General features: G+C 40.9%; 2 protein-coding genes across 9 annotated transcripts in view; both read right to left on the reverse strand.

The window, feature by feature from the left end:
• Positions 1-2,025, reverse strand: part of RSL24D1 (ribosomal L24 domain containing 1) — a 9,048-nt gene extending 7,023 nt beyond the window's left edge. Inside the window, exons 1-2 of the mRNA XM_026856357.1 lie at positions 2,006-2,025; positions 230-497 (exon numbers count right to left, since the gene is read on the reverse strand). Of these exons, the coding sequence (XP_026712158.1) occupies positions 230-497; positions 2,006-2,010 (273 nt within the window). The 5' untranslated portion in view covers positions 2,011-2,025. The remainder of the gene's footprint in view (positions 1-229; positions 498-2,005) is intronic.
• A 2,405-nt stretch (positions 2,026-4,430) lies between these two features.
• RAB27A (RAB27A, member RAS oncogene family) lies at positions 4,431-27,074 on the reverse strand. Of its 8 annotated transcripts, none has more exons than XM_026855993.1 (8): positions 26,852-27,072; positions 17,311-17,509; positions 15,094-15,146; positions 13,093-13,265; positions 11,355-11,440; positions 10,465-10,568; positions 9,584-9,707; positions 4,431-6,956 (listed from the first exon to the last, which is right to left on the reverse strand). In XM_026855993.1, exons 4-8 carry the CDS (start codon positions 13,243-13,245, stop codon positions 6,758-6,760), a joined length of 666 nt encoding a protein of 221 aa, XP_026711794.1. In that variant the 5' UTR covers positions 13,246-13,265; positions 15,094-15,146; positions 17,311-17,509; positions 26,852-27,072; the 3' UTR covers positions 4,431-6,757. The 8 variants fall into 8 exon arrangements, with proteins under 8 accessions (XP_026711794.1, XP_026711792.1, XP_026711791.1 ...); XM_026855991.1 differs by having other exon boundaries at positions 15,094-15,143; positions 17,311-17,546; XM_026855990.1 differs by having other exon boundaries at positions 17,311-17,546.

The raw sequence follows: 27,074 nt of genomic DNA on the forward strand, positions 1-27,074 counted from the left end.
CCCCGCCCCGCGGAGCGTTGCACGTCGTATCGCTACTGAGGCAACAGCATACCGGGTATTAGAAAACCCACTTTTCCTAATAAATAGTTCTAATAAAACTAGAAAAGCCGCTGGGTGTCTGGTGATGCTACAAGAGAGCCCGCGGCCGGCCCAGCCCCAGGGCCCCAAACTGCTCATGTTGCACCAGGAGGTACAACACAGCGTGGGTGTCTCCTCACAGGTTACTCACTGGAAAACGGCACTCGCAGTTGTCTTGCGGGCCGTGGAAGCCTCTCCTCAGGCCCACAGGGAACAGCCTTGCAACACCAGAGCAGTAATGCTCCTCTGTCACACGCTCTGGCAGCTGGGCAACCCACCCTGTGAAGCAGCCAGAATCCGAAATGAAGTGATAACCCCCGGGAGTCCTGTAAAGTGGATCCCGTAAAGCCTGCCCGGAAAACAAAGGGCTGGTTTTGCTGAGCGTGGCTGGAGACCAGATCGAGGCGGCTTCTGCCAGACTGAGAGGGAAAGAGGAAAGACAGCTCCTGTTCAACGTAAACCCCTTTACAGCACAACAGGACTGACCCTTCCCAAAACAAGGACATTCCAGGCCACATTTCCTCCCAAAGGTTCTGGAAAAATGTGTCCTTTTTAATTCGGGGATTATGGTTTGGTTTTAGCTCTGAGTAGTAGAGCAGCCCACGCTTTTCAAATTGGTCTTCATTTCTTTTGGCAGGCTTTAACTGTCATGAAATACAAGGAGGACCATGGGATGACCTTCATGCCTTAGCAAGATCTCTTAAAATAAGTTGTATATAAAATGCAGAAGAGATTATTGCTCCAAAAATGAGAAACTGAGCCAGAAGCCAACACATGAACAATGCTGAGACTGTAGTGTGGGTGGAAATTCTCACTGCTGTGCTTGCTTTCTTTGAAGCTGTAAGAAAAGTCCATTTATTGGCTGATAGGAGCCACAATTTCTAAATCAGTACACAAACAGATTAGTAGGAGGGAGAGGGTGAGAAGAGTATCTACAAAAGCATTAATACACCAAAAACCACAAAGACACTACACTCCCCAGGTACACCCCTCAGGCACATGCACCTAACTGCAATACACTGTATCAAGAGCAAGGTCCCTCCTTCGATTTAACCAGAAAGAATCCTGCTGAAAGCCGAGAGATAAGTCTTGCTCATTAAAGTATTTAAAAAAAAAAAAAATCACAAACAAACAAACAATCCATACAAAGAAACAAAGTTGGGATGAACTATTAGACAATACTGCATCTTCAAAAGTAACCTGTCTCTTCACTTCCCCAAACAACTCTCTACTTCCCTGAAACATACATGTTTTAGTATGGAAATTAAATACAAATGAAAAGATTTTGTGATCTGCCTTCGCATTATAAATGCAAAATTTTGTTCTGTGAAAAATGAAGCTGAAATGGCTCAGTATTAACATAAGGATAGAGAGAGTAACCCAAGGAAAGGGGAGGGAGTCAGACACAGATGTTTAAATCTACAGATGATCTCTAGAATTCAGGGAAATCACTTTCTGCTCAGTTGCCAGATTTGGAAGATAGAAGTCTTCTACAGGGGTTATTTTTTAAAGCAAAATTTGAAGTACAGTCTAAAGCTCTGCACACATGACTCTGAGAAAACTATTACTTCTCCTTCTCTCTCCTACAGTTACCTGTTTGTTGTGAAAGGACCTAAATGCTAGGCCCTCTACCTTCCTAAATTGTTTGGAATTGAAGAGGGTCTTCCCTCTGTTCTTCAGTCTTAGGCTGCTGTCTCAGCTCAAGAGTCTGAAATTTTCCTCACCCTGTAAGGCTTTACCATCACAATTCCGACCTCTCCATTTAAAAGAAATTAACTATCTGGGTATTTGGTGAAATACCCATGTGTTGAATTGCATATGCCTTTAGGGCAGCTTTTGGTTTCTAGAACAACAAAAGCAGGCTGCATTAAGAAAGAAAGACGGAAGGAAAAAAAAATATAGCTTTATCACAAATAGACTCACTAACCTCATCAGCACAGAACTTGTCTCCAATCTTTTTGAACACCAGACCTCAGCCACATCCTACTGCAGAAGACGGAGGCTAGAGCACGAGTGGGGACCAGCGCTCAGCCCCAGCCCAGGAACAGCTCCAGGCTGACTCAGGCATGTGCCTGTGGCAGAGGGTGGGACGCCGCTGGCAAAGGGAACAGCACAGACACCTACACGAAGCCGTTTTATGAGGGAAGCTACGAAGACACCAAGTTTACAGCTAGAGGCAAAACCAAATAGCAAACAAGTCTGCTTAGGTCTGGGGCTGCTGTGCTTTGGCACACGCAATTGCAATCCTTCTTTTTTGGTTTGATTGCTTTGAGTTTCCTGCCCATGTGACTTTTTTCCCCATGGGCTGTATTTATTTCACTGAAGACAGCTTTTTCCTGGCAGAGTACTGTACTGTGAAGTCTTTGGTGGCTTCTACAATCTGAACACTGTGGATTACAGACTGTCACCAACGCCTCCAGCAGACAGATGGGATGTGAGAGCACAGTGATACTACAAGCATTTACAATTGGATGGGGTTTTTCCCCCTCCCTCCTTTTTTCATATCAAGGCACTAATCTCTTCAAGCATAAGCTGTTATGTTGTGGACTTGAAGTGCTTATTCCTGACATAAAAGGCAATATAGATGGAAGGTTGCTGGAGCCAGAACCAGATTAATTATCAAAAAAAAGAGTATGTACTTCTACTCCATTAACAGTTATTCACAGATAGAATTAGGTACACACTTGGAAAACTGCCTCACTGGAAGAGGTTTTGCAGCAAACTGACTGGCTTGTTTATTTGATTTTTTGACAGAAATCACCACAGCAAGAATTGTTTCACCAAACAACTCAGTATCTGAAACTCAGCAAAGCTCTGGTCTGCAAATATTTACAAACTTGTCCAAGTTTTCTCACAGAAGTAGAAGAACTCTCATACACAGCCATATAAAAGAACTGTCAGGCACGCACACTCGTAGGATCAGGTTCCCAGAGCATATAATCATTTTGGTTGGAAGACACTTCCGGAGGTCATCTAGACTGAAGTCCTGCTCAAAGCAGGACAAATTAACACCAAGTGGCTCAGGGCCACATCCAGTTGAGTTTGTAGTGTCTTCAAGGATGGAGATTCCATAACCTTCCTCAGCTCCTGACTACCTGTACAGTGACAATTTTTTCCTAATATATAATCACAATTTTCTATACACAAACTTTTGTCTGTTGTCTCTTTGCTATCCCTGTGCCCTCCGAGCTGGGTCTGGCTCCATCTTCTGAATACCCTCCCTTTAGACAGTTCAAGACAGCAGAAAAGTCTCCCTTAGCTTTCTCTTCTTAAAGCTAAGCAAGCCCAGTTCTCTCTCCCCCTACCCCTTGTGCTCCAGCCCTCTCATCTTAGTGACATCTGCTGGACTCACTCCAGTATGTCAATGTCTGTCTTCTACTGGGGCGTTCAAAACAGGACACAGGTCTTAGAACTACTGAATGTAAGGGAAGACTTACTTCCTCAAACCTGCTGGCTTCATTTTACTGATACAGGCCAAGATGCAGTTGGCTGCCTTTGCCACAAGGGCACACTTCTGGTTCCCGGTCAATCTGCGTTTGAAGAGGATGACCATCCCCTTTTTCTGCAAAATGTTTTCTGAGCCAGTACTACTGCACGGGGTTATTCCAACCTAGATGGAATAAATACTCAGTCACACCTGCCCTTGTTAATGAGGTTTAGTTCTGTTCATTTCTCTTGCCTGTCAAGGAACCTCTGAAAACCAGCTGTGTCCTCCAGCACATCATAACCTACCTGCTAACCTACACTGCTCCTGATGGAATCAGCTATTCTGAAAAATTAGGCTCCTTACCTTTGTAGAGCAATAGATTTTACAAAATGTACTGCTTGATTCCTTTTGTTCTGAACAAGCTACACGCGCACGTCAGCAGCTTTGCAAATATCTTATGAATACAGAAGTGCTGCTTCTATTTTCTTCTACGGTTTGAGCTCCTTCTGGCATCACCCAGGATGCATCAGCCCTCCAGCTGAGGTGCAAGAGGGGAAAATCAAGAAGTACCTAGGCCACAGAAGAGAACTTAAGATGCATTTGAACTAAAAAAAAAAAAAAAAATCACAACACATAGGGACAGTGCAGAAGGACACAGACTGATATTGAATCAAGACAACAGGAAATGTTACAATTCAGTTCAACAAATGCTGACGAGGTTCAGATCAGGAATGTTTAACTATTTTATATTAAAAAGAAATCCAGAGATAAGTCATCATAATGGAAATCCTTTCCACAACTTTGTTCCATCACAGATCAACATATTAATCTGACACTGTATGGGAACAACTTTTCTTGAAATAACAATTTCCTATCACATAAGAATTCTTGGGTTGGTTTTTTTTTTAAAAACAAACAAACAAACAAAACAGTGCTAGACTAGTGAGAATAGTGTAATTCACTGTCAAGAAACATCATGATTGGTCATGAGAGTTAAAAAGGGAACAAAAGTTGTCACAGAATAATTCAAACAGATAAATCTTATGGCACATTTCAAAGGCTGACATCAAAGCAATTTTAAGTAGACACTCTTTATACAGTAAACAGTTACATATAATATGCATGACAAATATATGACAGTTTCAGTATTTAATATTTAATATCCAAATATCCAAATTAAACATAAGTATTCAAAAGAAAATATTTTTACACCATTTCAGTAGTCACTTAGCTCAGTAGTTGATTGCAATAATCTGTAATATTTTCAGGAACTAGATGGAGCTGTAAGCACAAAAACTCCCATTAAAGTTAATGCATGACACAGTCCCACTGCAACCCTCTGAAAAGCAGAGTTACATTAAAAGAAATCCGGACACTGAAGTACATTGATTAGTATTGTGTCCTACAGTAGAGTTTGATACTCTACTGGTCAGCAACATGATGGTAACTTCAGAAGGCACTCTGAGTGAAACTACAGTAACTCGGGTCCACAAGCATTTTACCGTCTTGGTGTCGTACAGCAGAAAAACACTCCTGTATTTATTCAATATAAATTGCTTTCATCTCTGTGCTAGCCCTAGAGCAGTCAAATTATATTGCACTTTTAAAACATTCTGTGTAGGCTGTGATAAAAATCTAATATTTACATGTTGTGTTTGTTAAAGAACAATGCATTACTTTGTAAAATATTTTAAGAACCAAGTTTTATCACTTGTATTATTAATATAATCAGAAGCTTACTTTTTTTTTTTTATTAGCTCCTATTCTAGAAACATTTTTGGTCCTTCAAAAAATGTGTTATGCTGCAGTTCATCTTCACAACTGGTATCAATGCTTGCCTGAAATTGCAGTAGTTAGAATGTTTAATTAAATAAATACGCCATTTCTAAAGGAGTAATAGCTTTGGAGTTTTGTAAACAAACTGCTCTGGAAAGTCTGTAACAAGACTCTATTTGGCATCTTAGGACTTTTAATTGGCAATACTTTACAGTTATACAACCCCTGCCAGGGTAGAAAACAGTTTAGCAGGCACTTCTTATAAATCAGTCTGGAAAATGACCCCAAAAATACTGATTGTTCCTTAGGTTGTATGAATAAATAAAAATGATCAAAAAGTAACACGATCCACTGAAACGAAAAATTGACATTTATGTGATGGGGGCGAGGGGAAGAAGAAGCAACTCTACTCTTTTTTAAAGACAACCTAAAAGATATTAACAAGACATAAATGAATATACGATAACCAAGACGTACAGGACACTAAGGCTGGCAGAATAAAGTGAGCATTATAGATTTATAGAACTGGTATCTTAGCTGCATCTCACCAGAAGACAATCATAACTCATTTTTCAATCCAAATTTGAAGAAACATTCCAAATATGTGTTTGGCAAAACAAATTCAGTGCAAAGCACTAGCTCTGATGAAATTTTGCTGACAGCTAGGTTGCTCTCCATTCCTGTTAAAACACGAGTGGTGAAAAGAAACGTAACAGAGGTACAGTTATGCCATTCACATCTAACTGTATGTACACGCATGTTCCAGAAATTCAAATGACGCCAGGAGGTCTCATAGGCTGCGCTGAATATATTTTATATAGTACAGTTGTAGTTTACATGTTCAATTTCATGACATACCCAAAGTGCTCTACATATGCTTCTCTCTAGTTTTTTGTTCTATACAGAATAGCTTGCTTCTGGTTTTCATCACTAAAAACTGATGGTTTGAGAGAGCAAGGAAAAGCCACTTGCAGGTTTTTGTGGAAAACACGGAATTTGCTCTTTAAGACTGTTATTGATTGATGAAAAAGATGAAGTAATTCTGTTCAAAACCAAGAGCCATGTTGATAAGCTTGCTGTTAGTAGAGAGCAAGAGCTATCACAGTACTAATCTGCATGCCTAGTCTGTGTAGATAACAGAGTCTTCAGAGGGCGGTTGAAAATCCGTCAATTCAGAAGGCCCATACAGAGGGATGTTTCTAAATTCGGTAAAGAAAATTCCTCTCCTTCCCTCGCCTCCAAAGCAGAGATGGAAAGGAATATCCAGTGCTATACCAAATTAAACCTCTGTCCTATCACTAAAACTGCATGCCTTGCAAGCAAGGGTCAATGTTGTTTGAGAGGAAAAAACCAAAAAATTAGTATCAAGAATTAATACAGCTCATTAAGTAACGACACAGTGTGATTTGTCCGTAAGTTAAACAGTTAAGCTGCAACTGTACTATATCCTATACATGAAAGTTGACTGTAACTGAGTTAACAGCCACATTTGCCTTTTTCTTGCTCCTCGTTCAGCTGTTCTGTAGAGCTGTGCCCATTGGAGCGCACCACCCCTTCTGGGATCCAGGATTTATCCACACACCGTTCCATGCGCTTCATAATGAGGTCAAGCAGAGTTTCAATGGCTTTGCTGACATTATTCCCATTAGCTGCGCTGGTTTCAAAATAGGGTATTCTGCAGAAGACAAAAAATCACAAGCTTACAGCACAGAGTTTGTATTCACAGGAGAAAAACCAATACATGATTACTGTCATATTCTTAAAACAAATAAATAAATAAATAAATAAATCACACAAATGCTGTTACTGCTCCTCCACAGCAGAAAGACACTAAGTAGTCAGTGATCTGGAATGCAAAAGAAATTAATGAACTGGCTGACTCTGTAAGGAGGGCAGAAGCAGCAGCTTTAATTTACATCATGGAGTCCACAATTTACAGAGGCACTGGTCAGTAGGAGTTCCCAAAGCTATGCTCCGGAGATCCAGTTCTTTCAGCACTGTTCCCTACGAGAGGTGCAATTACTCTATACGGCCTTGTGTGCATAAGTCTTCTCCTTTACTTCTACCTACATCATCAAGGGAGTTGTTGCAAGAGAGAGAATACGTTGGATGTTCCCCTGCAGGCAAGGCAGTAAAGACTCCTAATGTGGTGCCCTTATCACTACAAAAGTGTTTCTTCTGCCGACACCTCAACTATAAACTCTTACATGAAAAAAATAAATTAGAAACCCGTAATCTCAATGCTCAGACTACCTATGTCTTTATTAACAAAAGTTTCTGGGTGCCCTGGTTTTCATTATTGTGGATCGGGACGTTTCAATGGTGGGTCTGAAGGCTTCGACCGTCTGTGCTCGGGGCTCTCCACGGGTGGTGCTACGTGAGTGCTACTCCCCAAGGGACTGACACAGTCACTTCAGCATTTGAAGATTTCTTACTTAACTGGCCAGATTCAGTGAGCTGTCAAAATATTAACTTACTGTCTCTCAGTGTGTAGGTCTCCTGCAATCATTTTCAAAATCCAACACTTAACCAGCACAAGGCCTTTCCACACAAAGAGGATATTCACTTTCTCACACTGTTCACTCCAGGAGGATTTATCTTGCTTCCCCTCAGGAGCAAGTGACTCCTACCAGCTATCCCATCTCACCTCTACAGGGCAGAGGACCTGTAACCACCCACAGGCTGAACGGGATCTATTACTTTGACTTTTAGCTCTCTATTCCTAAATTAAGTTAGTATTTTCAGCCACAAAGATAAATATTTCATAGATTATTTCCAGAAGTCACATGCAGAGATCTCTTTCTGATCTTCTAAGAAATGACCACACGCCATCTGCTGCTGTTTACAAGTTTTTGCTCCTTCACAAGCAGCTACCATACGCACTTGCTGTTGTCTGTGTGACACGGACTTCACACAAGCATTTTCACAGGAGAAGGAAAAAGAAAGAAGGTGATACTGCACTAAACCAGTTTGTCTCTAATGGACAGATTGCTTCTGATTTGCCTTCAGTGATTCCTTGAGGTCAAGGAAAGCTAATTTGTGACTATGTGATAAGAAACAGCAGAGCACAACAGGACTAGACCTGCGGAACATGGCAGCCTGCACTGGGGGCCTCGTGTTCACACCGTGCAGGTTTTATGGGCTTTGCTTTTCCCCAGGACTGAATGCAGATTACTGGCTGGAGCACATCATCTAGTTTACTCTTCAATTGAGAGGGAATCCAGTTCACATGCTAGAAAGCTGCTCCACTATGTGAATCGACTACAATAAATGGATCAGATTTGCTTCAGAAGTGCACTTCTGATCCCCACTGAAATGCAAATGCAATCCAGAGATGAGACCCACTGAAGAGTTGAAGGGGTCTAAGAGTACTATGGTATTAACTAGCGTCTGATAGGAATAAAGATTTCACACAGTTCCTTTAGGGACACATGACCGGTGCCTGCAGGGAAGGGGAAGGGCAAGGCTACGCTGTCTGTCTGCTGCCCTGACTCAGTTTTCAGACTCCCTGGGAGTCTGTGAGAGCCCAGACACCTGCACGAAAACACAGCTGACGCCTCCGAGGCTGCCACTGTGAATGCACCGAAGGCACAGTCCTAACAAAACTGCTTCAACAGCTGGGGGAAGATGGAACGGGGAGGGGGCAGAGAACTGGGGAACTGTGGTCTGGACCAGAAGTGCTGTTCTGCAGGAACCCAGCACTCCCGGCGCAGACTCTGGACAATGGTGGATGGGTCCCAAAGCTCTCAAAGAAACTGAGGCCACATGTTTCCATGGCCATGCCAGAGACAGGTTGTAGGCTGCCCTACAACAAACTTCTGTAAAACAACTCAGCTTATAAATTAGGGTATAATTGTGTGGTATTATTTCTGGTTTCCCTCAAGTCTGATGTGACACTCCTCACCTCACCAAATGCTCTTTTGGATTTCACTTTGTAAGAGACCTGGGTTTTCTGTGCCCCACAGAAAGCCTCAGCACAGGCAAGAGTAAAGAATTAGACCCTCATCATTCATCTGCCTCTCCAGCTAAATTCTGTCTCTTTTCCAGAATGTCTGTGAAAATTTGTTTTGTTCACTGCCAAGGAAAGATGATGATTAACCAGTCTCTAGTGCAACATTATTCCAATACTGAGTATGAATTTTTAGGCAATGCACAAATCATTAATCTCTGACAGAAAAAAAAGATGCTGCCCAGTTAAGCATTCTAAAATGCTCACACAATAACCTTTCAGTATACAGAAAAGCCATTACAGACACTTCATTCTGCTTTAAACACAGCAATAACTGGAAGGAAGTTACTTACCCATATTTTTCTGCAAGTTCCTTAGCCTCTTCTTCTTTCACCATTCTTTGGTCTTCCAGATCACTCTTGTTTCCACATAATACAATGTCAGGGTTTTCACAATATGCATGCATTTGTAGCTGACCTAACAGCAACAACGTGAACAGGGGTTACAACTTACTGTCACACACAGAGCTTAGTCAGAACACTATCACATTTCAGGGTCACAAAGCCCGTCAGGAAAATGACTCTGTGAAAGATAGAAAACAGGTACAGTCTCTGTTATCTCACAGGACTTCTGCTACGACACTGAGGAGCCAGAGAACAGGCGGACAGCCACGACCATGTCCCCAGTGAAAAAGCCAGGGAACGAGTCGGGGGAGCAGAAGCCTGACAAAGTAAAAACAGAATCTGTGTCTCTGTAGCTTGAGTTACGTTCACCACGCATCTTCAGTGAGCTGCCAGTAGAAGATATACTTCCCTCTCCTGACAGATGATGCAGTTTGGGAAGTCCTTCACCTAGTTGTACCAGCCTAGTAACATCTGCCTTCCCCTAAGTTTTGCTGACAAAGCTTCAGATGAGTCAGAAGAGAGTTTTGCATAGGATTTCACACAAATTACTGAAGATCACCACCGGAGCTAGGGATATGATGTTCTCTCAGCTTGCTTTTATGTAGGCTAAGATTCAAGTTCAGTAGCAAAGCTGAATTTCAGGTAGAACACTAGAAGCCACCACTACCAGCTTTACTACCAGTAACAATTATGAATGCAACATTTATTTCTTTTACTGAGAAAGCTATAAAACAAGTCATTTCAGTTCTATTCTCAGTGAGACTCCGTATTTACAAACACAGCCCTCTTCCCACCCATGGGAGAAAGAAAAAAGTAAAGAAAAGCCATACTTATCCAGTTCCTGACGTTCAGAAAGCTTTGCTCATTTGTCAGATCAAACAGTAGAAGAAATCCCATGGCATCTCTGAAGAAAGCTGTTGTCAAGCTACGAAACCTGGACCAGCAAAGTGAAATTATAGTTGGCTCATCTGACAAGTTACTTTGAAAATATAATTGCATACAGTCATAAAACTGAGGTAACTTGAGACTGAGTTAACTAGAATGAAATACTATCATCAATGTTTTGCTGATGTAGGGGCTGCATAACAGGAAGTGCTGACGTTACTACGGGCTGATCAAGGGCTGAAGAAGTCAAGGAGACAGTTCACTCGAGCGTGAGAGCTTTGAAGTCTTCTACTACAAAGCATGCCTTGATTGAGATTCAGAAATTAAAATAAGAATGAAGTTCAATCTTTGAACAGAAGTTTGCCCCCTAAACACATCAGTTCTTGATTTTAAGACTACCAACCACTAGGATGCTGGTCTTTGGATAGACAAATAGAAAAGAATCCTTTGAGGTGATTTCACCTGTCTGACTTTCCCAAGACCTCAACATATTTACAGAAATTTAAGGAAAAATGGGGAGATAAAAAAAAAAACAACAACCCAAAAGCTTTAAAAGCACTATATACATGGACTACAAAAGAATAAACAGAGTTTCCAAAAGACAAAAAGCAACAATTACAGTCTTAATGGTCTACATCTGTAAATTACAGTTGTAATTTAATGTGTATTCATAGGAAAGCTTCCATCACTGGTGAAGTTGAAGTAAGTGCACTTTCCCTTCTTGAGACATACAATTGAAATGTAACAATCAATCAAGGGAATTAATGTACTTGGTTCCATTTGCATGGAGCTTGATGACAACTGCCTTACTGGCTAGGTGGGGGGTGGAACGTACCTTTCCTGCCCTGCAGTGTCCCAGAGCTGAAGGTGTATCCTCTGTCCTCTGCCACCAATGCCATCTGGCCCATTGGGTCTATACACCTGCAAAAGGGAAATGTGCCAGACAGTGTGAGCAGTCCAGCCTCTACAGAACACAAAATAACTGATAGAGTCATTCAATGCAGCAAAACTAGCACTGCTGATGATCCCAACTACAACTCAACCCTTCTGTTTTATAAGGCAAAAGTAATATGGGTTGCAGTTTAATTTTTCATCCAATTGAGTATTTAAAAATAAGGGGAAAAGTGAAACTGGAAAAACATTATCCAATAGACCAGGGACTCTAAACAGATATTTAGAGTGGCCATTAAGTTTCATTAGGCAAGCTTAATTTTAGTATTTTAATTTTCTATTTTTTGTGATTAACTTGTATCGTGTTCGAATTAAAATGTAATTATAAGAAATCAACAATAAAATCATGCAATCTGGCAGGACATTTGCCCCACTAACAGAACGCTGTTAGCAAAAGAGAATATACCTATAATGACATCTCTTCTTAGCTGCCAAAAGATTGCTGAAAAAGAGCTGAGGGTAGATCTTATCATATCATAGCTTAAAAAGCAGCAAGTGGATGATAACAATAAAAGCTGAGAAGTTTATTCAGCATGAAAATATAAATAAGGGCATCTGTTAGCTTTGTAAGGATCAGATAAAAATAGACTCGTTTCCCAGTTAAAACACTCCTCATCAGGTCGTCGTCTTTACCTTCAACTGTCGTTGTACCCAAGATCCCCAGAGTGACAAACATACCTTTAGAGACACAAAAATCTGCTGAATTTGTGGATTATATGAATCAGGTTGTGAAACCTCAATCTTATCCTGAGTTATCAAATATGCTGCTCAAGTTAACCCACCACGTTCACTACCCCACAGGAGGAATACTAACATTCAAGAGACCAGTTTCACATTCATTAAGATGTTTACTCCTTACGTTACTGTGGTGCGTGTCGTCCATCAAAAGCCAGCCTGCACAATGCCCATTGCACCGTCCAGATTTATGGGCACTTGGGAAATCAACAGACTACACTGAAAGGCATTTAATACTTCTACATAAGAATGAAAAAAACCCAAAACCCAACCTCATGCCAACTCAAATTCTCGGCACAGTAAGGACTAGCATCCAATTGGGTATCGTAATGCAGCTTTGCACGTTTCTCTAGTTTAGGAACAATTCAGGGGTTAAAAATCCCCAAACCCACCTACCTTATTTCTTCACAATGCTTCGCTGATAGAGAAGCCAGATCAGCTCCACGTATCATGCTATGCAACTTCATTCGCGTTTTAAAACAGTTTTAAAATCAACGTTGCAGTCTTTGCTCACTAGCCATTTCAGTTCAAAACATTTTTACTACGGTCCAATCCTTGATCAGAGTTCAACAGTAAAAATCCTACTCCAGGTACTACGTACACAACTCACAAAGTAGATACACTCATCAATATTTGCCGAGCAGTAAGGAAGTAGTTGCTTAGAATCAGCTCTTCTTTAACTTTGGGTGAAGTGAGGGGGGACAACACACACCAACAAAAATAACCAGGTAAAACGAGATCTCTTCCTCGCCACAAGATTAAGTGCAGAGCAACTACTGGTTGCATGCCTACACGTAAGGATTGGTAGGTCACATTTTTAAAAAACAGGTTCTAGCCATCACCAAGACAGATGCCATTTTAAAGCAGCACACTCTGTGAAAACTCACCACTCTCTTTTCCCGAAAGTCAATGCCCACCGTTGTGATGAATTTGGAATTAAATTTGCCATCCGTATATTGGTAAAGAAGGCTGGTCTTTCCTACTCCAGAATCACCAAGTGCTAGAAATTTTATGAGGTAATCATAGTCTCCATCAGACATAGTGATAATTCAGGAGACACCTTAAAAAGCAAAGCAAAAAGGATTAGTTAGCCAACAACTCTGCCCAGGCTTCTTTTGACAAGTGGTTAAAATACAAATCACTAACTACAAAGCACCCAGCAGTGGGACCAGTTCTGTACTCTTCTACACTGGTTTCACCTGAAACTCTCAATTATGCCAATTATCAATATCAAATTCAACTGTACCTGAAAAAGTGCATCATTAATTTTACTACATTCCTCTTACTAGAAGCAGAAGGCAACACAATTTTAACTTCTTCAGGAAAGATTGAAAATCAAGGTCAAAGTATTCAAGACATCTGGAACATAAACTGCAGAACTGTTTTTAATCTGCATGGAAGCTGGCAAAATTTATGTCAACACACCAGCAATGCAGTTCTGACCTCACATTCACTGGGACATTATTAACATATGCAAAAAAATTATTTTGGAGACTGTCCACTATATTTAAATAAAAATGACAATAATTTTCTATTGTAATAGTTATTTTTCGGTCCTGAAAAAGTTTTTTCCTATGGGGAGAAAAAATAACCAAGCAACACATTTTGTTGCTGGGGTTTTTGTTGTTTTGTTTAAGAGGACCAATTTTCAAAATTGTGAAATTTTATCATGATGCTAGTTAATCACTTAAACTAAATCTTGATCCTGAATTGCCGTTAGACAACACACCTGTTTTCCTGTGGCCCATACACATGTAAGAAATTTCTCTCTATCCTTTTTTTGTGCCTTTGAAAAAATAACCACATGAGATATAGTCTGATCAAAGGGCAGGAACAGCTACAACGTGTAACAAAAGTCCCTGACAAATTTCATATACACTAGAAAGACTGATGTAAGTGCACTAGGACTTTTCTGTTGAGTAGCTACTGAGCCTCTCTTCCCCCAAAACAAACAGTAGAGAGCTGCCTTCTGTTGTGTTCAGAGACATGAACATGAAAAGATAAGCCTAAAATAGCCATTCAAAAAGCAACATAAAACTGGCACTGAACTGCCTCTTACGAAGGAGGGAAATAGATACTGAAATACAAAAAATAAGACAGATGTTGAAATACAAAAAGTAAAACCTGCTGTTTCAACTGTAAATAAGTATCTTTGGAACTATTTGTTGCTTAAACTAGATAAAATTATTTATTCACTTCAAGTCAAACCTCAGTAGTTTGCATCAGTTCACTTCTTGAATATCAACTCACAGCTTGAGGTTTGGAACAAACTCCCTATGCCCAGTATGTGAATGTCAATCACCACCATGAAGCTCAAACCATAACAACCTTTAAAGCTTCAACTTTGTGTTGATACTGCTCTTGGTTAAAAGACAGAACTGTGATTAGTCAACTTAGCCATGACCGGACTTAACCATGATCAAACACAGACTATGGTCAGATTTATACCCAGATACTCTCCAACTGAAACGTCAGTGGAAAGCATCTGATTCTTTTTTTTGCCATTTCCAGTTTTGAAGTCTCCCCTTCCCCAGACAAGGGATATTTTACATTATGCCATCAGTGACAGTAAAACCTTGGGGGAAAGGGGTTTTAGGTGACAGAGTTCACACTCACTACACCACCACAGCCAGCTCATTCGCTTGCCCCTGTTGTGTTTCAATACAAAGTTTTGCAGTAGAGTAAAAGATTGAAACAAAAAACCCCACAGAAATAGTTGCCAGTGAGCTTTTTACATAAATACACCAGAGCTGCAGGCCTGCACCCACCACACGGGTCTGAAAGAACAGCATATTCATGTAAGCGAGTTCAACAGGCAGCCACACTGATGTAAGAACATTTTTTAAAGAAATTAAAAGCCCCGATCCATTAGACACACTCATACATACCAGCAAGAGGGGTCTGGGTGTTTTTGTTTTGTTTTTTTAAATCCTCTCTCCTGCTGGGGAAGGGGAAAAAAAAAAAAAAAAGTAAAATCAGACTGCCTACCTTGTAGCTCTACAAAGTCATTTCACTGAAATGCACTGGAAGAAAGGGAAAAATATTTTAAGAAGCAAACAAGGAGGTGTTTACTAAAGACTGGATTTGATTTAGATGTCCATCTTGTATATAGTGATTCTTTCACCTGCAGATGTTCTCCAAGGGCAAAGGCTCCCCCTCTGCTCAGTACAGGTTCTTTCAGCTTCAACACTCCTAAATAAATTGTTGCTTTGAAAGGCTTAAATGCAAATCTTAGGGCCGGTATTTTATACAAAGACAAGCTAGCCTCGTGTCTTTTACTAAGCTATCCACCTCTACAGAAGTATTTGCTTTGCTTTGTTGGTATTTTGTTAGCTAGCTATAGATACCTAGAACATACTTCAGTAACAGATACAAATGACAGTGCCACCTAATCACTGCTAATTTATGTTGTTAGAAAGCTAATTTATCACGTGCCCTGTGCGAGACCTTACAGAAGAATGGGCACTCTTACCTGGAGCTGTAAGGAACTGTGATGGTTCAGCTCCACTCTTCCACTGGCCAGAGCTGGGTGAAAGCTCTGGTTAAACCAGGAAGGTCAAGGTAAGACCTTGGGGAAGTAAAGCCTAAAGTCATTGCTAGTGTCATATCTGATCTGTAGAGTACCTGTTTGGACAAACGATCCACATCATTCGGACCGCTTAAACCTCAATTCTCCGTGAGCCTGGTAACAAACACAGTTTGCAAACAGAGGACTAGGAGTCCTTCACAGAGAGGCCATAAAAATGCCTTCTAAAGGCTCTGCTTGAGAAGGGAATTGCTCCTTAGGGTTTTGAAATGCACACACCTTTCACTGCACCCCATAATGTCAATCTATTATTCAAATATCTCCAGGGAGTGGTTCCTGTGAAACCCTGCACAGTTAACCTATCCTTGGAGACATGCAAAGAGCTATTTTCATTGCAGTTTCAGGCTCTGTCCTCCTCCCTTTACAAATATTTAAAAAGTGATCTCCACCCTCTGCCTCTGAGCCCTGCAGTCCTGGTGCCCAGACACATCCAACTCCACATAACAGAAATAAGAATATATTCACAGCAATGTGTATTCATAGCAGAAACTGCTGTGGAGTTTTAAAAGTCAGGGCCCTGTTACTAAAAACCCATCCCATTTTTTTCCTTCCAATTTTGCTTTTTTTTTTTTTTAAGTTAGGCTTTATAGCTTCCCACCTTCCAGTCCTTCCCTCCACATTTCTATACTTCATGTATCAGGAGAGTGGGAGGTAGAAAAGAAAGAATCAGAAAAAAAATTGATGATACAATTAGAATTCATCAGGTCACCAAAAGAAAAAAGAAATCTAATTCATTTTAGAATGATCATTCCCAAATCTTGCTTCTAAGAGTAAGAACACATTGGATGAAAAAATTCCCTGATGGACACAGTTTTAGGCTCCAGATCAAGCCCACCAGGGTTTTGCCTTTTGTAAACCCCTCCTTAAACCCCAGTCAGCTCTGGCTTTGCAGGTCGCCTAGCATGCGGATGGACAGGGGCTACGAGCAAGTGCTGGGAAAACCCCACGGGCCTTTTCCATCGCTGACAGGAATCCCACAGCCATCACTTAAGCTGAGCCTGTAGAGCTTGCCAAGAAGGGATGCTCTGCAAAGCGAGTGCTGCTCTTGTTCTGTGCATTTTCTAGTCCAAGGTACTTTCACATTAACAGGCATCAATGGTAACAGCCTCGTATTTTTGCCTCCAGGACACAGATATCACAACCCTACTGTGTGATAAAACAGTCAAGATTATGGCAGTGTTGCTCCTGTATAAATGAAAAAAATCGGCTTGGCATGCAGGGTTTCCCCTGTGCAGCACGGGGACAGGAAATGCGCTTTCCTAACTGGCCTTGCACAAAACATGCAACTCCTGTGCTGCTACAGAACTGATGGAGGGGAGAAAGAAAGAGGAAGAAGGCACAAAGAGGTGAATAAATGAAAACACAAGCAAAAAAAAAAACCAAACCAAACCAACCAACACTGAGCTGCAAATCAAAATGTGTACACACAGACACAGAGTGTAAAACTCAGGAAATCTGAACATGCTCTTAATCAAGACAGTCCTCAAGCACATCAGTTGAAAGTAAGTATACCACTTACCCCAAACACTGCTAAAGGAACAGTTAGGCCACACTGGAGATAGTACTTCCAGCAGGAGTATTTTTCTAGCACCACCTTTTTAGCACACAGCCAAGAGGCTTACGTGTCACCTGTTTGCATTCATGTTGATGGGTGCCCAGAGATAAAGAGGTGTGCCTCATGTCTCCGTGTTTAAGGAGGGTGCTGCCTGACAGCATGGCTGGGAAGAGATTACACAGATCACAGCCCATTTATTCCTAGAGGCAAACAGCATTTCAGAAGAGATTTGTGCATGACCTACCCAGGAGGAGATCTAAAGTCAAATCACCCACACGCCCTAACACAATTACATTGTTCCTAACAAGTGTTTTCATGCAAAAATGTATTAACGATGGAGTATATGGATCACAGCTGTTCAGTTTCATCCACAGCTTTACATTCTTCTCTCTCTGCTTTGAGGAGGATACAGCAGTCTCTAATGCATACTGCTGTTCTCCTTCTTTCTCTCTTGTACAGACTGGAGGACACTGCGTTGCCCCGTGGGTACCACAGTGAAACACATCTTTACCACAGATTGCTAAAGAAGAGAAAAATTATTCTTTGGCAAAGACTGGAACATAAGGTATTATTACATGTGACATGCCTTCAGATCACACCTGCAACACTGCCCCATCTTGCAGAGAAGCAGCTTTGGGGCGGGGGGGATTGTCCTCCCCACACTATAGCACCTAGCCAGCCCTCCCAAGAGCAGCAAAGCCACTATTCTGTATGAAACCACTCAAACAAAACCATTTGTTCGACTCAACCCACTCCGCCCTCATACCAAGTGAAATGACTCTCTGTATAACTCAGACATCACCTCAGCATCCCAGACCTGCAGTCTAGCCAGCCATAAAGCCAGTGACTAACATGGTACCATACCACACAATTAAAGAGGGATGCTAATTCAAGCTTGCCAAAATCCTGCTATTAGACCAATAATTAATTCATATTTTAAGATACCAGGATTTCATCACGTCGTCCTTTTGGGGATGGACAGCAGACACTCAAGGGTTACAGCTTTTAACAGGGTCCACCTTCTGGAAGTGTCACTCAGCTTTCAGGTAGATCTGACAGACAGAGACAGACGAGTTGTGTCTTGGCCTTGCCTCTGCTTGGGAAAACAGACCCCACTGGCTAGTGGGACGTTCACTAGGCTCTGTCCTAGGGGTAGCAGTGAAGGCTGCATATTCCTCCTGCGATGGAGACCCAGCCCTCGAGGGACAGAGCAAGCACAGTGACAGTGAAGGGCTGACCTCTCCTGGCACCTGTCACAGCAAGAGCACTGCACAACAGGCAAAAAGTTGCAGTCTACTTAAGAAGGTTCTGCTGTATTCATATATAATAGAGCCATATTTTTAAATACACTGTGAAAATGTCAATGCTATGTAGAGTTCAAAAATGAAGGATGCAAATGAAGGATTCCACAAATCTGGCTTTATCCTTGAAAAGCAAGTGAGGCTGCATGATTAAAAAGAGTCGACATAGGCATTGGGGGAAGAAGAGTCCAAACCCCACCCAGACAGAAAATGAAGATACTGCAGGTCTCTTGATGGACAACATGTAAATACAAGTACAAGGGAATAATGCATTTGTACAGGTTTAGTCATTCTGCAAGTGCAAGTAAACTCCTAATAAAAAAGCCCATTTGGGTGCTACACAGACCTAACTGCAATAGCTGGTTTGTACCTCTGTTACAGCAGAAGCACTGAGAAAGTGATCTAGACCTCGAAGAAATAAGTTCCCTAGTGCTGTCATACCAGCACTCCCATCACACCCCAGCAAAGCAAGAACCACATTCTTGCCTAGTGTGGGTGAAGCGTAGTGAACGGCCTCACCCTGCTCTAAGGCTTCAGCAGCACCTTGGTGCCTGCAGAACTGGTCACCATCACACGCTTGCCAGCTCTGTCGAAAAAGGGGACAGAGAGTTAAACAATGTTCCTGCTTAGTCAAAACTTTATTTGAAGTGCTTTTGGCTAAAAGCTGCCAGATATGTACAAATGTAATATAAACAAGTTACTACAATAATTTTTTATAAACTCAAGTAACTGCTACGCTGGGGGAAGAGAGTTAATAAATAAGCACTGCAATGAAATACTCCGAGCTACACTACTTTTTTCTTAGGAAAATACATGATCCATCTTTCTTTAACTTTGGCCAAAATGACACTTCATGCAACTTCTGGGACTTTTCTGTAACATAAAAAGAAGGAAAGCAGAGGAGGAGAGTCAGTTGCTCTGAGCATTTATCTTTTGGTTGCTCTCAATTGCTTTACTTGACATTTTACCATTGTGAACTTTTTAGTTTCAGCTATAGAGGAATTCTAAAGAATTGTAGGATCAATGTCTAAGGATTGTCTTTCTTGGAAGGATCTAAGTCACTTTAAAGGTGCTCAGGATACATATAGGAGCCTAAAAAAAAAAAAAAAAAAAAAAAAAGGCTGCAAGGCTTTAGCTTCCAAATGCTGATGTCACTCCTATCAGCTGCAGGTGCTCTACGACACTTCGTCAGCTGTCAGCATTGCTAGAACTGCAGAATTTGCACAGCAAGAATTGACAGGCACACAAAGCACTCTGAGAATGTTACAACGGGGAATGCTGGCATAAAATCATACCCAGAAAGGGGGCACAAAAAGGGTAAGTGAAGCAACACGGCTCTGCAGATGTGGCGAGAACCTTGCACAACAGGCCAGGCAAGGGAACAGCAGATTCTGGATTTCCTTTCTAGAAAGCCAGGAGAAACTGGGAATGGAGAAGCCAGAAAAGGAAGCAACAGTTAGTTTTGCAACTACATCTGCATTTCAGCATAACCAAACCAACAAAAGGAGGCTGAATTTCAAAGAATGGCTCAGTTACATAAAGGAATGGAAGGCAGCATGGAACTGGAAAAAAATGGAAAACAAAACTAGGAATGTGGCAGGGGATGCTCTAACATCATCCGTATGGAAGGATCTCCACGCAGTTTCAACTTCTCTGCAAAAAGCACAGCACCATCTCTGTCCCTCATCAGTTACTAACATTTTCATGCTTCATGGTTAAGAAAATACTGTAGATAAATAAAGATTTGCAATGGTATCTGATGAAAATGGTTTAACTCTCTCAGAGGACCTGCCCCTTCCTGGGAACGAGCGCTTTTACCTCCCAAGTTACCTCTTTGAACTCTCATCAGAAGTTGCTTTCAAATTGTGTCAGTGAAGCAAACATCTGTGCCATGTGAATAAACGTCAGAGTAGTCTGGGAAAAATAAAGCAAAGTTTTTTTGGTGGTTTTTTTTTGTTTTTTTGGGTTTTTTTGTTTTTTTTTTGAAATAGCTCCATGCTACTTATTCCCTCCTCAGCCATTCAACTGTTTCTCTAATAAATACATTAAGTCACAACGCCTTACAAGTGAACGTGCTATGCTTTTTCACTAACTTCTAAACAGGAAATTCAGAGCAATGCCCAGCATCCTTCCTTGATGTGACAATTCTGACCGCCTTAGGACCCAGCCCATAGCTTACCCACAGCCTAACCTTCACGTTTGTAACGCATCACTGCGCCGTCCCTGCTCTTGACAGTATCATGGGATTAGGAATGACAGTCTTACAGAGATTTACAGAGTTTCCAAGTCTTTCAGTCAACACAGCAGCCACCAGAATTTTACCCACAAAGCTGGTTGCATTCATGGAAGAAGGGAAATAGCCAGAAGTTTGCCCACCCACTCATTCAGCAACACTTACACCTCCAGAAGGGTAAGGGAAAAGAGAAACAGCCTCTGAAAAATAAAAGAGAAGATAATAAGAATCACACAGGATCAGAAAAATTGTGCATTTCCTTAAGGAATGGTTTGGTTTTCCTATAGATAACAAACAATCTCCGGTAGACAGTTAGAATAAGCAGACACATGAAAAAGCAGACTAAAAGGACTAAGAAAAGGCAAAAAACCTAAAAACTGAAAAGCAAGCAATTTAATATGTGCAGTTAGAATATGAATGAAGAGACACAGGAAAAACATGTGCGTGTACTGCTGCTAAAGAAAGGATTGTATTTTTATGCTCCGCCTGTGTGGGCGATTCAGTAGGCTGCAATGCACATTAGTCAGGCCAGGCTCTGAGCCTGTTAGAGCACACACTGCAAACAGCCAGAAGAAAATATTTGCAGCTTCTTTTTCTCCTCCAGGGCAAGAAAGTTGTCAGCTGCCTTCCACCTTGTTTTGTAGGACAGATACCTGGAATACAGATGATGATTCTCCAAAAGGTCACAAGGAAGGATACAAGATACATGCTGCATTAGAGGGAAATAATCTGGCAAAAATAAATTATCATGATTAGGTCAATTAAAAGTCTGTGGAGAAGTCAGGCAGCAGACAACCTGAAGATACCTCTTAGTCACTGTTATATATGATACAAATGGGACTATAAAACCGTATTGTTCATCTAACACGATGTGGGTGAGCGTAAAAAGGGTGAGGCAAGAAAGAATTTCAGTGCAGAATTCAATCCACCTTTTCATCCTCTGGATTGGGAAATATCTGCTTCTCTTGGTTTTCCTAGGAGGTAAACTCTGTTCCTTGCTAACTTGATTGGAAGATGCAACAAACCTTTTTCTTTTTTTTTTTTTTTTTTTATTCTTTAGCATTACTGCTTTTCTATAACATTGTCCTTCTTTTTGATGCAAGTTACTTGACTTAGTTCAGCAATAACGAACAGGGAAACACAGTATATACAGCACTTCCTACGTTTGGTTCTGGCTATTTATTCCTTGGGAAGTTAAAAGTTTTCTCATTACTTAGATGACATTGAAATATCCAAAGATGTTTAAGCTCATCAGAAATTAGCCTGTCTACACCTGCCAAATGGAAAGAGCTAACCACAAGGCATCGTGGCCTTCTGGAGCAGGACCAGTGTGCCAGATCCCACTTCCAGCCACCAGCGAAAACATCCTGTTCCTCAGAAAACTTGCTGGCTACGGAAGTTATTGACTGAACAACTAATCAATATCCATTTCCAGTGAGCTAGAAAATCTCTATTATCTCTGAATAGCAGGCATGACATTAGGAATAGTAAGTTATTTGTGGAAATATTTAATCAGAAGGGTTTTTTAAATGGATCCACCAAAAAGGGCAAACGTACAGTTATCTGAGGGAAAGCAAGGGAAGCTGTCAGTTGACAAAATCCCTATCCGGTAACTAGAAAAGGTTCTTCCTTCTACTCCTTAATCTCAAATCCAATGTGCTTGGACTTGAAATGCAAGGAACAGTCAGAAATGCTGAGCAGGGAAGTGGCGTACATGGACAAAGATGGAAGGATCTATCTACACTGATAGAACTGAGGCTCACAGCTATCACTCACTCACTTCTCCCAAACTTTTAAATAAATCATAAAAAACTTGACAGAAGCATCCTTGCAGGTGCTGAGCTCACTGGGCCTATTCCAGATCATGCTGGCAACCACTGCAACGTGGAGACAGTCAGAACACTGCAGGCTGGCGGCACGACACTTCAAAGAAATCGAGAGATGGGTCAGTTGTGAATAATCTACTCTTAAAAGGTCTCAGAAAGGAACGGAGCATTTGATTTCAGAGTCTGTAAGAGCTACAGTCTGAGAGAGAGATTTTCAGCCAGTACTGGGCAGGATTTTTAGTAAACATGTCTGGGTGATGCTTCCATGTTTCATAAATGCTATGAAAAGGTGAGAAATACCTTGCTGAGAAGACTCCAGGTATAATTTAACTTGTCCATTACATAATGAAACACCACTTCTGCCTGCAATAGAGCCAGGTGGTATTCAATAGGCCATGACCTGTTCTCAGGAAATTACTAATGTGCGACAGCAAAGCAGAAATCTTGATCTGTGACAGCAAGAGACAGTCATTTTGGAGCACGCTTGTGGCTCAAAATTATCACTCTTCGAGTCTTCTAACAAAGCAAAGCTAAAACTACGGGTTGGGGTTTTTTCGCCGCAAGAATTAAAAAATAAGCCCGTACTTTCAACAAGTCAACAAATCTTTCACTCGAACAGCTCCAGAACGGCAGCATGTACTAACTCTGTCCAAAGTTTCTATTGAGGCTCCGCAGCTTGCCAAAATATTCAGACGCTGCCTTGGCAAAATATTTGCTTCAATTCGTATCCTAGCACAGCTTCTTTTCTAGAGCCTCAGGGAAGGGATAATTCAAAAGAAGCACTGATTAAGCAGGCTGAACTGCACAACACAAAGCTTCCATTCAAAAGCCTGCTGTTTTTCAACCTGAGTTGCCAACGCTATTTATCTCACTGCTCTGATCAGAATCCCATATTACAGCGTGAATTATAGTTAGATCTTGATATACAGCAAAATAAATGGCACGGCAAACTCGAATTCCTTACACTAATTCTTGCCACGGAGGTATGCGTGAGCCCTGCAAGGAAAGCAAAAAGAATCAGTCTAATGCTGCAGTTCGCCCATACTCTTCAGTTTAGTTATTCCCTGACGGAGGGAGGGCCCAAGATGCTGCAGAGCCACCCCTGGCTGCAACCTGACAGCTGTTGCCAGCTTTCCATGCTGCAGATGCCTTCCTGCAGAATTCGTCCATAACATTTCATGCAGACATACAGTGTCCTCAACTTCTACTTTAACTGACCTACAGTAGGCAACTTCCTACCACTCCCCCCAGAAGTCTTCAATTAAAGTTATTTTTCAGAATGTTTATGCTATAGCTAATAAACGACTCAGCAGCATTGAGCTTACAGAACAATCACCTCCATAACCCAAGTTCCAGAAAAAAAATATATAGTTATTCTAAGAAAATAAGTTGCCAGTCAGACTGCTCTAATTGATCCAAGCGGCGCAAGTTCGCTGTGGGAAACTGTGTCAAGGAAATGCCTATGTAGTTTTCAGACCACAGAGGATTCGGACTGTGTTTTCTTAATTTAACACTAAGTATAAAACTTTGCATCCTTATGAAGAATCCAAAAAGCTCACGCAAACTGACAAACCAACTTCATATAACGATTTGCAATTTTTCCATGTTCTGCATTGACTGAGAAAGGCATCCAACCTCTGAAATGATAAACAGGATATAAAGTAGATATGATAGAAAGAGTAAGGAGGAATGAAAGAATCTATTCAGCTGTACACTTCTGTGCACAAGTCACAAGAAGCTGGGAGTATGCAACAGTGCTGTCTAACAAGAGTTTCTATTTGAAAAGACTCATTAAAGTAGGTGCTGTTGTTTAATCTTCTATTAAAAGACTGACTTTGGCTTGCAGTGTTTGGTTTGATTTTAAACCGGTGCGTATGATTTCCTACACAAGGAAATAAAAATCCAATTACGACATTCTAGTAAAAACAAATTCAGTATGTGAAAAAATAAAATCTCAGTGCTAATCAGTACAGCTGCAGTAGCCATAGTGGAGCTAACACACACCAACCTGCTCACTCCCAAAGAACTCCCACCTCACTCACCCAAGATCTCGGTCTGCTTCAGTTTACATGAACAGTTGCACCATAATGAATCAAAACCTGAATTTTTGTAAAGAAACTTGATGCCTATGACACAGTATTTAAACAAAATTCAGAAGTAGCAGCCATATTATTTCCTAGTTATGAAGTCAAACATTTTAGACCAAGGAAAAAGTTACTACTTCTTCTCCTTAAAAAGTTATTTCTACTTCCCTTTGACTAGCGATTATTTCCCTCATTCCACTAGGATACGTTCCAGGCCTTTTTCCAGGAATTCATTCATTAATTTTGTATAGCTTCAGAATTTTTATTGATATTTTTCCATTATTTTTTTAGGGGCAAAAGATATTACAATTTCTCTTTGAAGCCACTCTTAGTGGCATATTTAAAGAATTCCAGCTGAATTAGACTCCTAGTTCGTCTTTACCAAGCTTAATTACTAAGGATGCTTTATTTAAGATAGTGCTGTAAATGAAAGACAGGCTAGAAAATAGCAAATATACTGAAACCCACTTGGAGTATGGTGAGGGAAAGGGGGGCAGCACCATGTGCTAGAATACTGTTTTGCTCTATACAACATAATCCCAACAATATCAAAATTTAATCCTCAAATACCTCAGACTATTAGAAATCACTACCCTAAAATGTGCTAGAAACTGTTTCTGTAACACACATTCGAAATGCACAAGCCATGCAGTAACAGAGAAGCATTACATAACAGTAAATTACAATGAAGCGACTATGACAACCAACCCATCCAGCACAGAAAAAAAGGTACCAAGTCAAGCATCAGCGTTTACAAAAATCCTTCCTCCCAGTTATTCATACACTGAGGATGTCTGTAAGGAAACAGCAAGAAATCATATTTATTTAACGGTGTTTATGAATTTGTCACTTCATTCTCATAAACACGAGTCAAGGGGTGATGATTGGGACTAGAAAAATCATCTTAAAATACTCTGTGCTGGACAATAATTAAAACCCTGGGAAAGCCTTGTGACATTCCCACAGAAATAGAGGAGAAAATTGTTTTCTGTTCTCTGAACAACTCCTCCTTGGTGATCTGGAGCCAAACTCCAAGCTGGAGTTTTGGTTCACGATTAGAAAAACACTGTCTGTCAAACACATGGCCTAGATGGGATTGCCTGATTACAAATTCATGCTTGGGGTGGCAACGAATGACCTAGTCAGATGGGCAAACACAGTTTGAGTTTCTCCCAGAGAAGATACAAAACACAGTAATAACAGCCCACCCCTGTACTGCCTTTACCACAATTACAGACTGAAACCATTACGATGTGATTGAACAAGCCATGTGAAATAGATGAACTCTCATGGTTCCTTCCAGTGCAAGTGCTTTTGATAATCAAAAATAACAGGCTGGGCAACACACCATTTTTACTCCTTTTATCATCAATACATTTAGTATGCATGAGAATAAACGTGTTGGTGCGGAACCCAGTTAAAAGAACCAACGTTCCACAGGACTGTTTTATTAAGTATAATTTACCTTTATATGTCAATGAGAACACGGGAATAAATAGAGGGGGAAAAGGTTCAAGCAGTACAACATTTAAAAACACTGAGTTACTTTGTTCTGCGTTATGAAATGTTATTTGCGCAGTACACTTCATTATCAAAGCTCCAATTCCACCTTCCAACTGTAGAACAAGTTTGACTTAACACAGAAGAAAACGTAGGCTGATGACTTGGGACCCGAAAGGGCATCTTATGGCTACTGAACCCACACTGGTCACTGCAGTCACTTCTTTTAATCTTATTAACTTGTTCAGGTTTATCTTTAAATCTGACTGATCCCTTTGTGAAAACCAAAGACATACCAAAGAGCTGCAGTTTTGTCATTTAAACCCAAAGCCTATGTTTTACATAAGCCAGTTTAATTCCCAGTTTTAAGTTTCCTTTTCCCTCTAGAACATGAGGATGCAGCAATACTAAACTGTCTCCCAAAATCAAAGTATTTCAGGCAGTTTGTCAAAAGTACAGCAGCTCTTAACAGAGGAGCAGCTGGCATACAACTGTGAGCTCAAGGAAAACAACCGTATAAATCTTATGAAAACAAATAAAAAAGAGAAAGTGTTTACATACCTATGTTTAACACCTGCAAATGGACCTGGAGTTTTCCAAGGGTGCTTCAGTGAGGAGTTTCCTGGCACAGCTCAGATCTCTTGAATACCATAGTCACGCAAAAAGAGCCATTTCTCATCTACAGGTAGTATTGGCAGAGAAAGAAAATAAAACCAGTGTAGTTCAGAATAACAACTCCAAAATTCACACGCACGCAGAGCCGCCAGCCCCACACAACCACCCG

Source organism: Athene cunicularia (genome assembly GCF_003259725.1).
Source record: "Athene cunicularia isolate RWA chromosome 10 unlocalized genomic scaffold, athCun1 chr10_part1, whole genome shotgun sequence".
Taxonomy (NCBI): Eukaryota; Metazoa; Chordata; class Aves; order Strigiformes; family Strigidae; genus Athene; species Athene cunicularia.

Bases quoted from the DNA above. Each gene is read 5' to 3' on its own strand.
- RAB27A (XM_026855995.1), bottom strand. From the start codon at position 13,245: ATGTCTGATGGAGACTATGATTACCTCATAAAATTTCTAGCACTTGGT. The intron at 10,569-11,354 runs GTACGTTCCACC...TTGCTGGTCCAG, and splicing joins GACACTGCAGGGCAGGAAAG to GTTTCGTAGCTTGACAACAG. The intron at 6,957-9,583 runs GTAAGTAACTTC...TGTCTTCTGCAG, and splicing joins GAACTTGCAGAAAAATATGG to AATACCCTATTTTGAAACCA.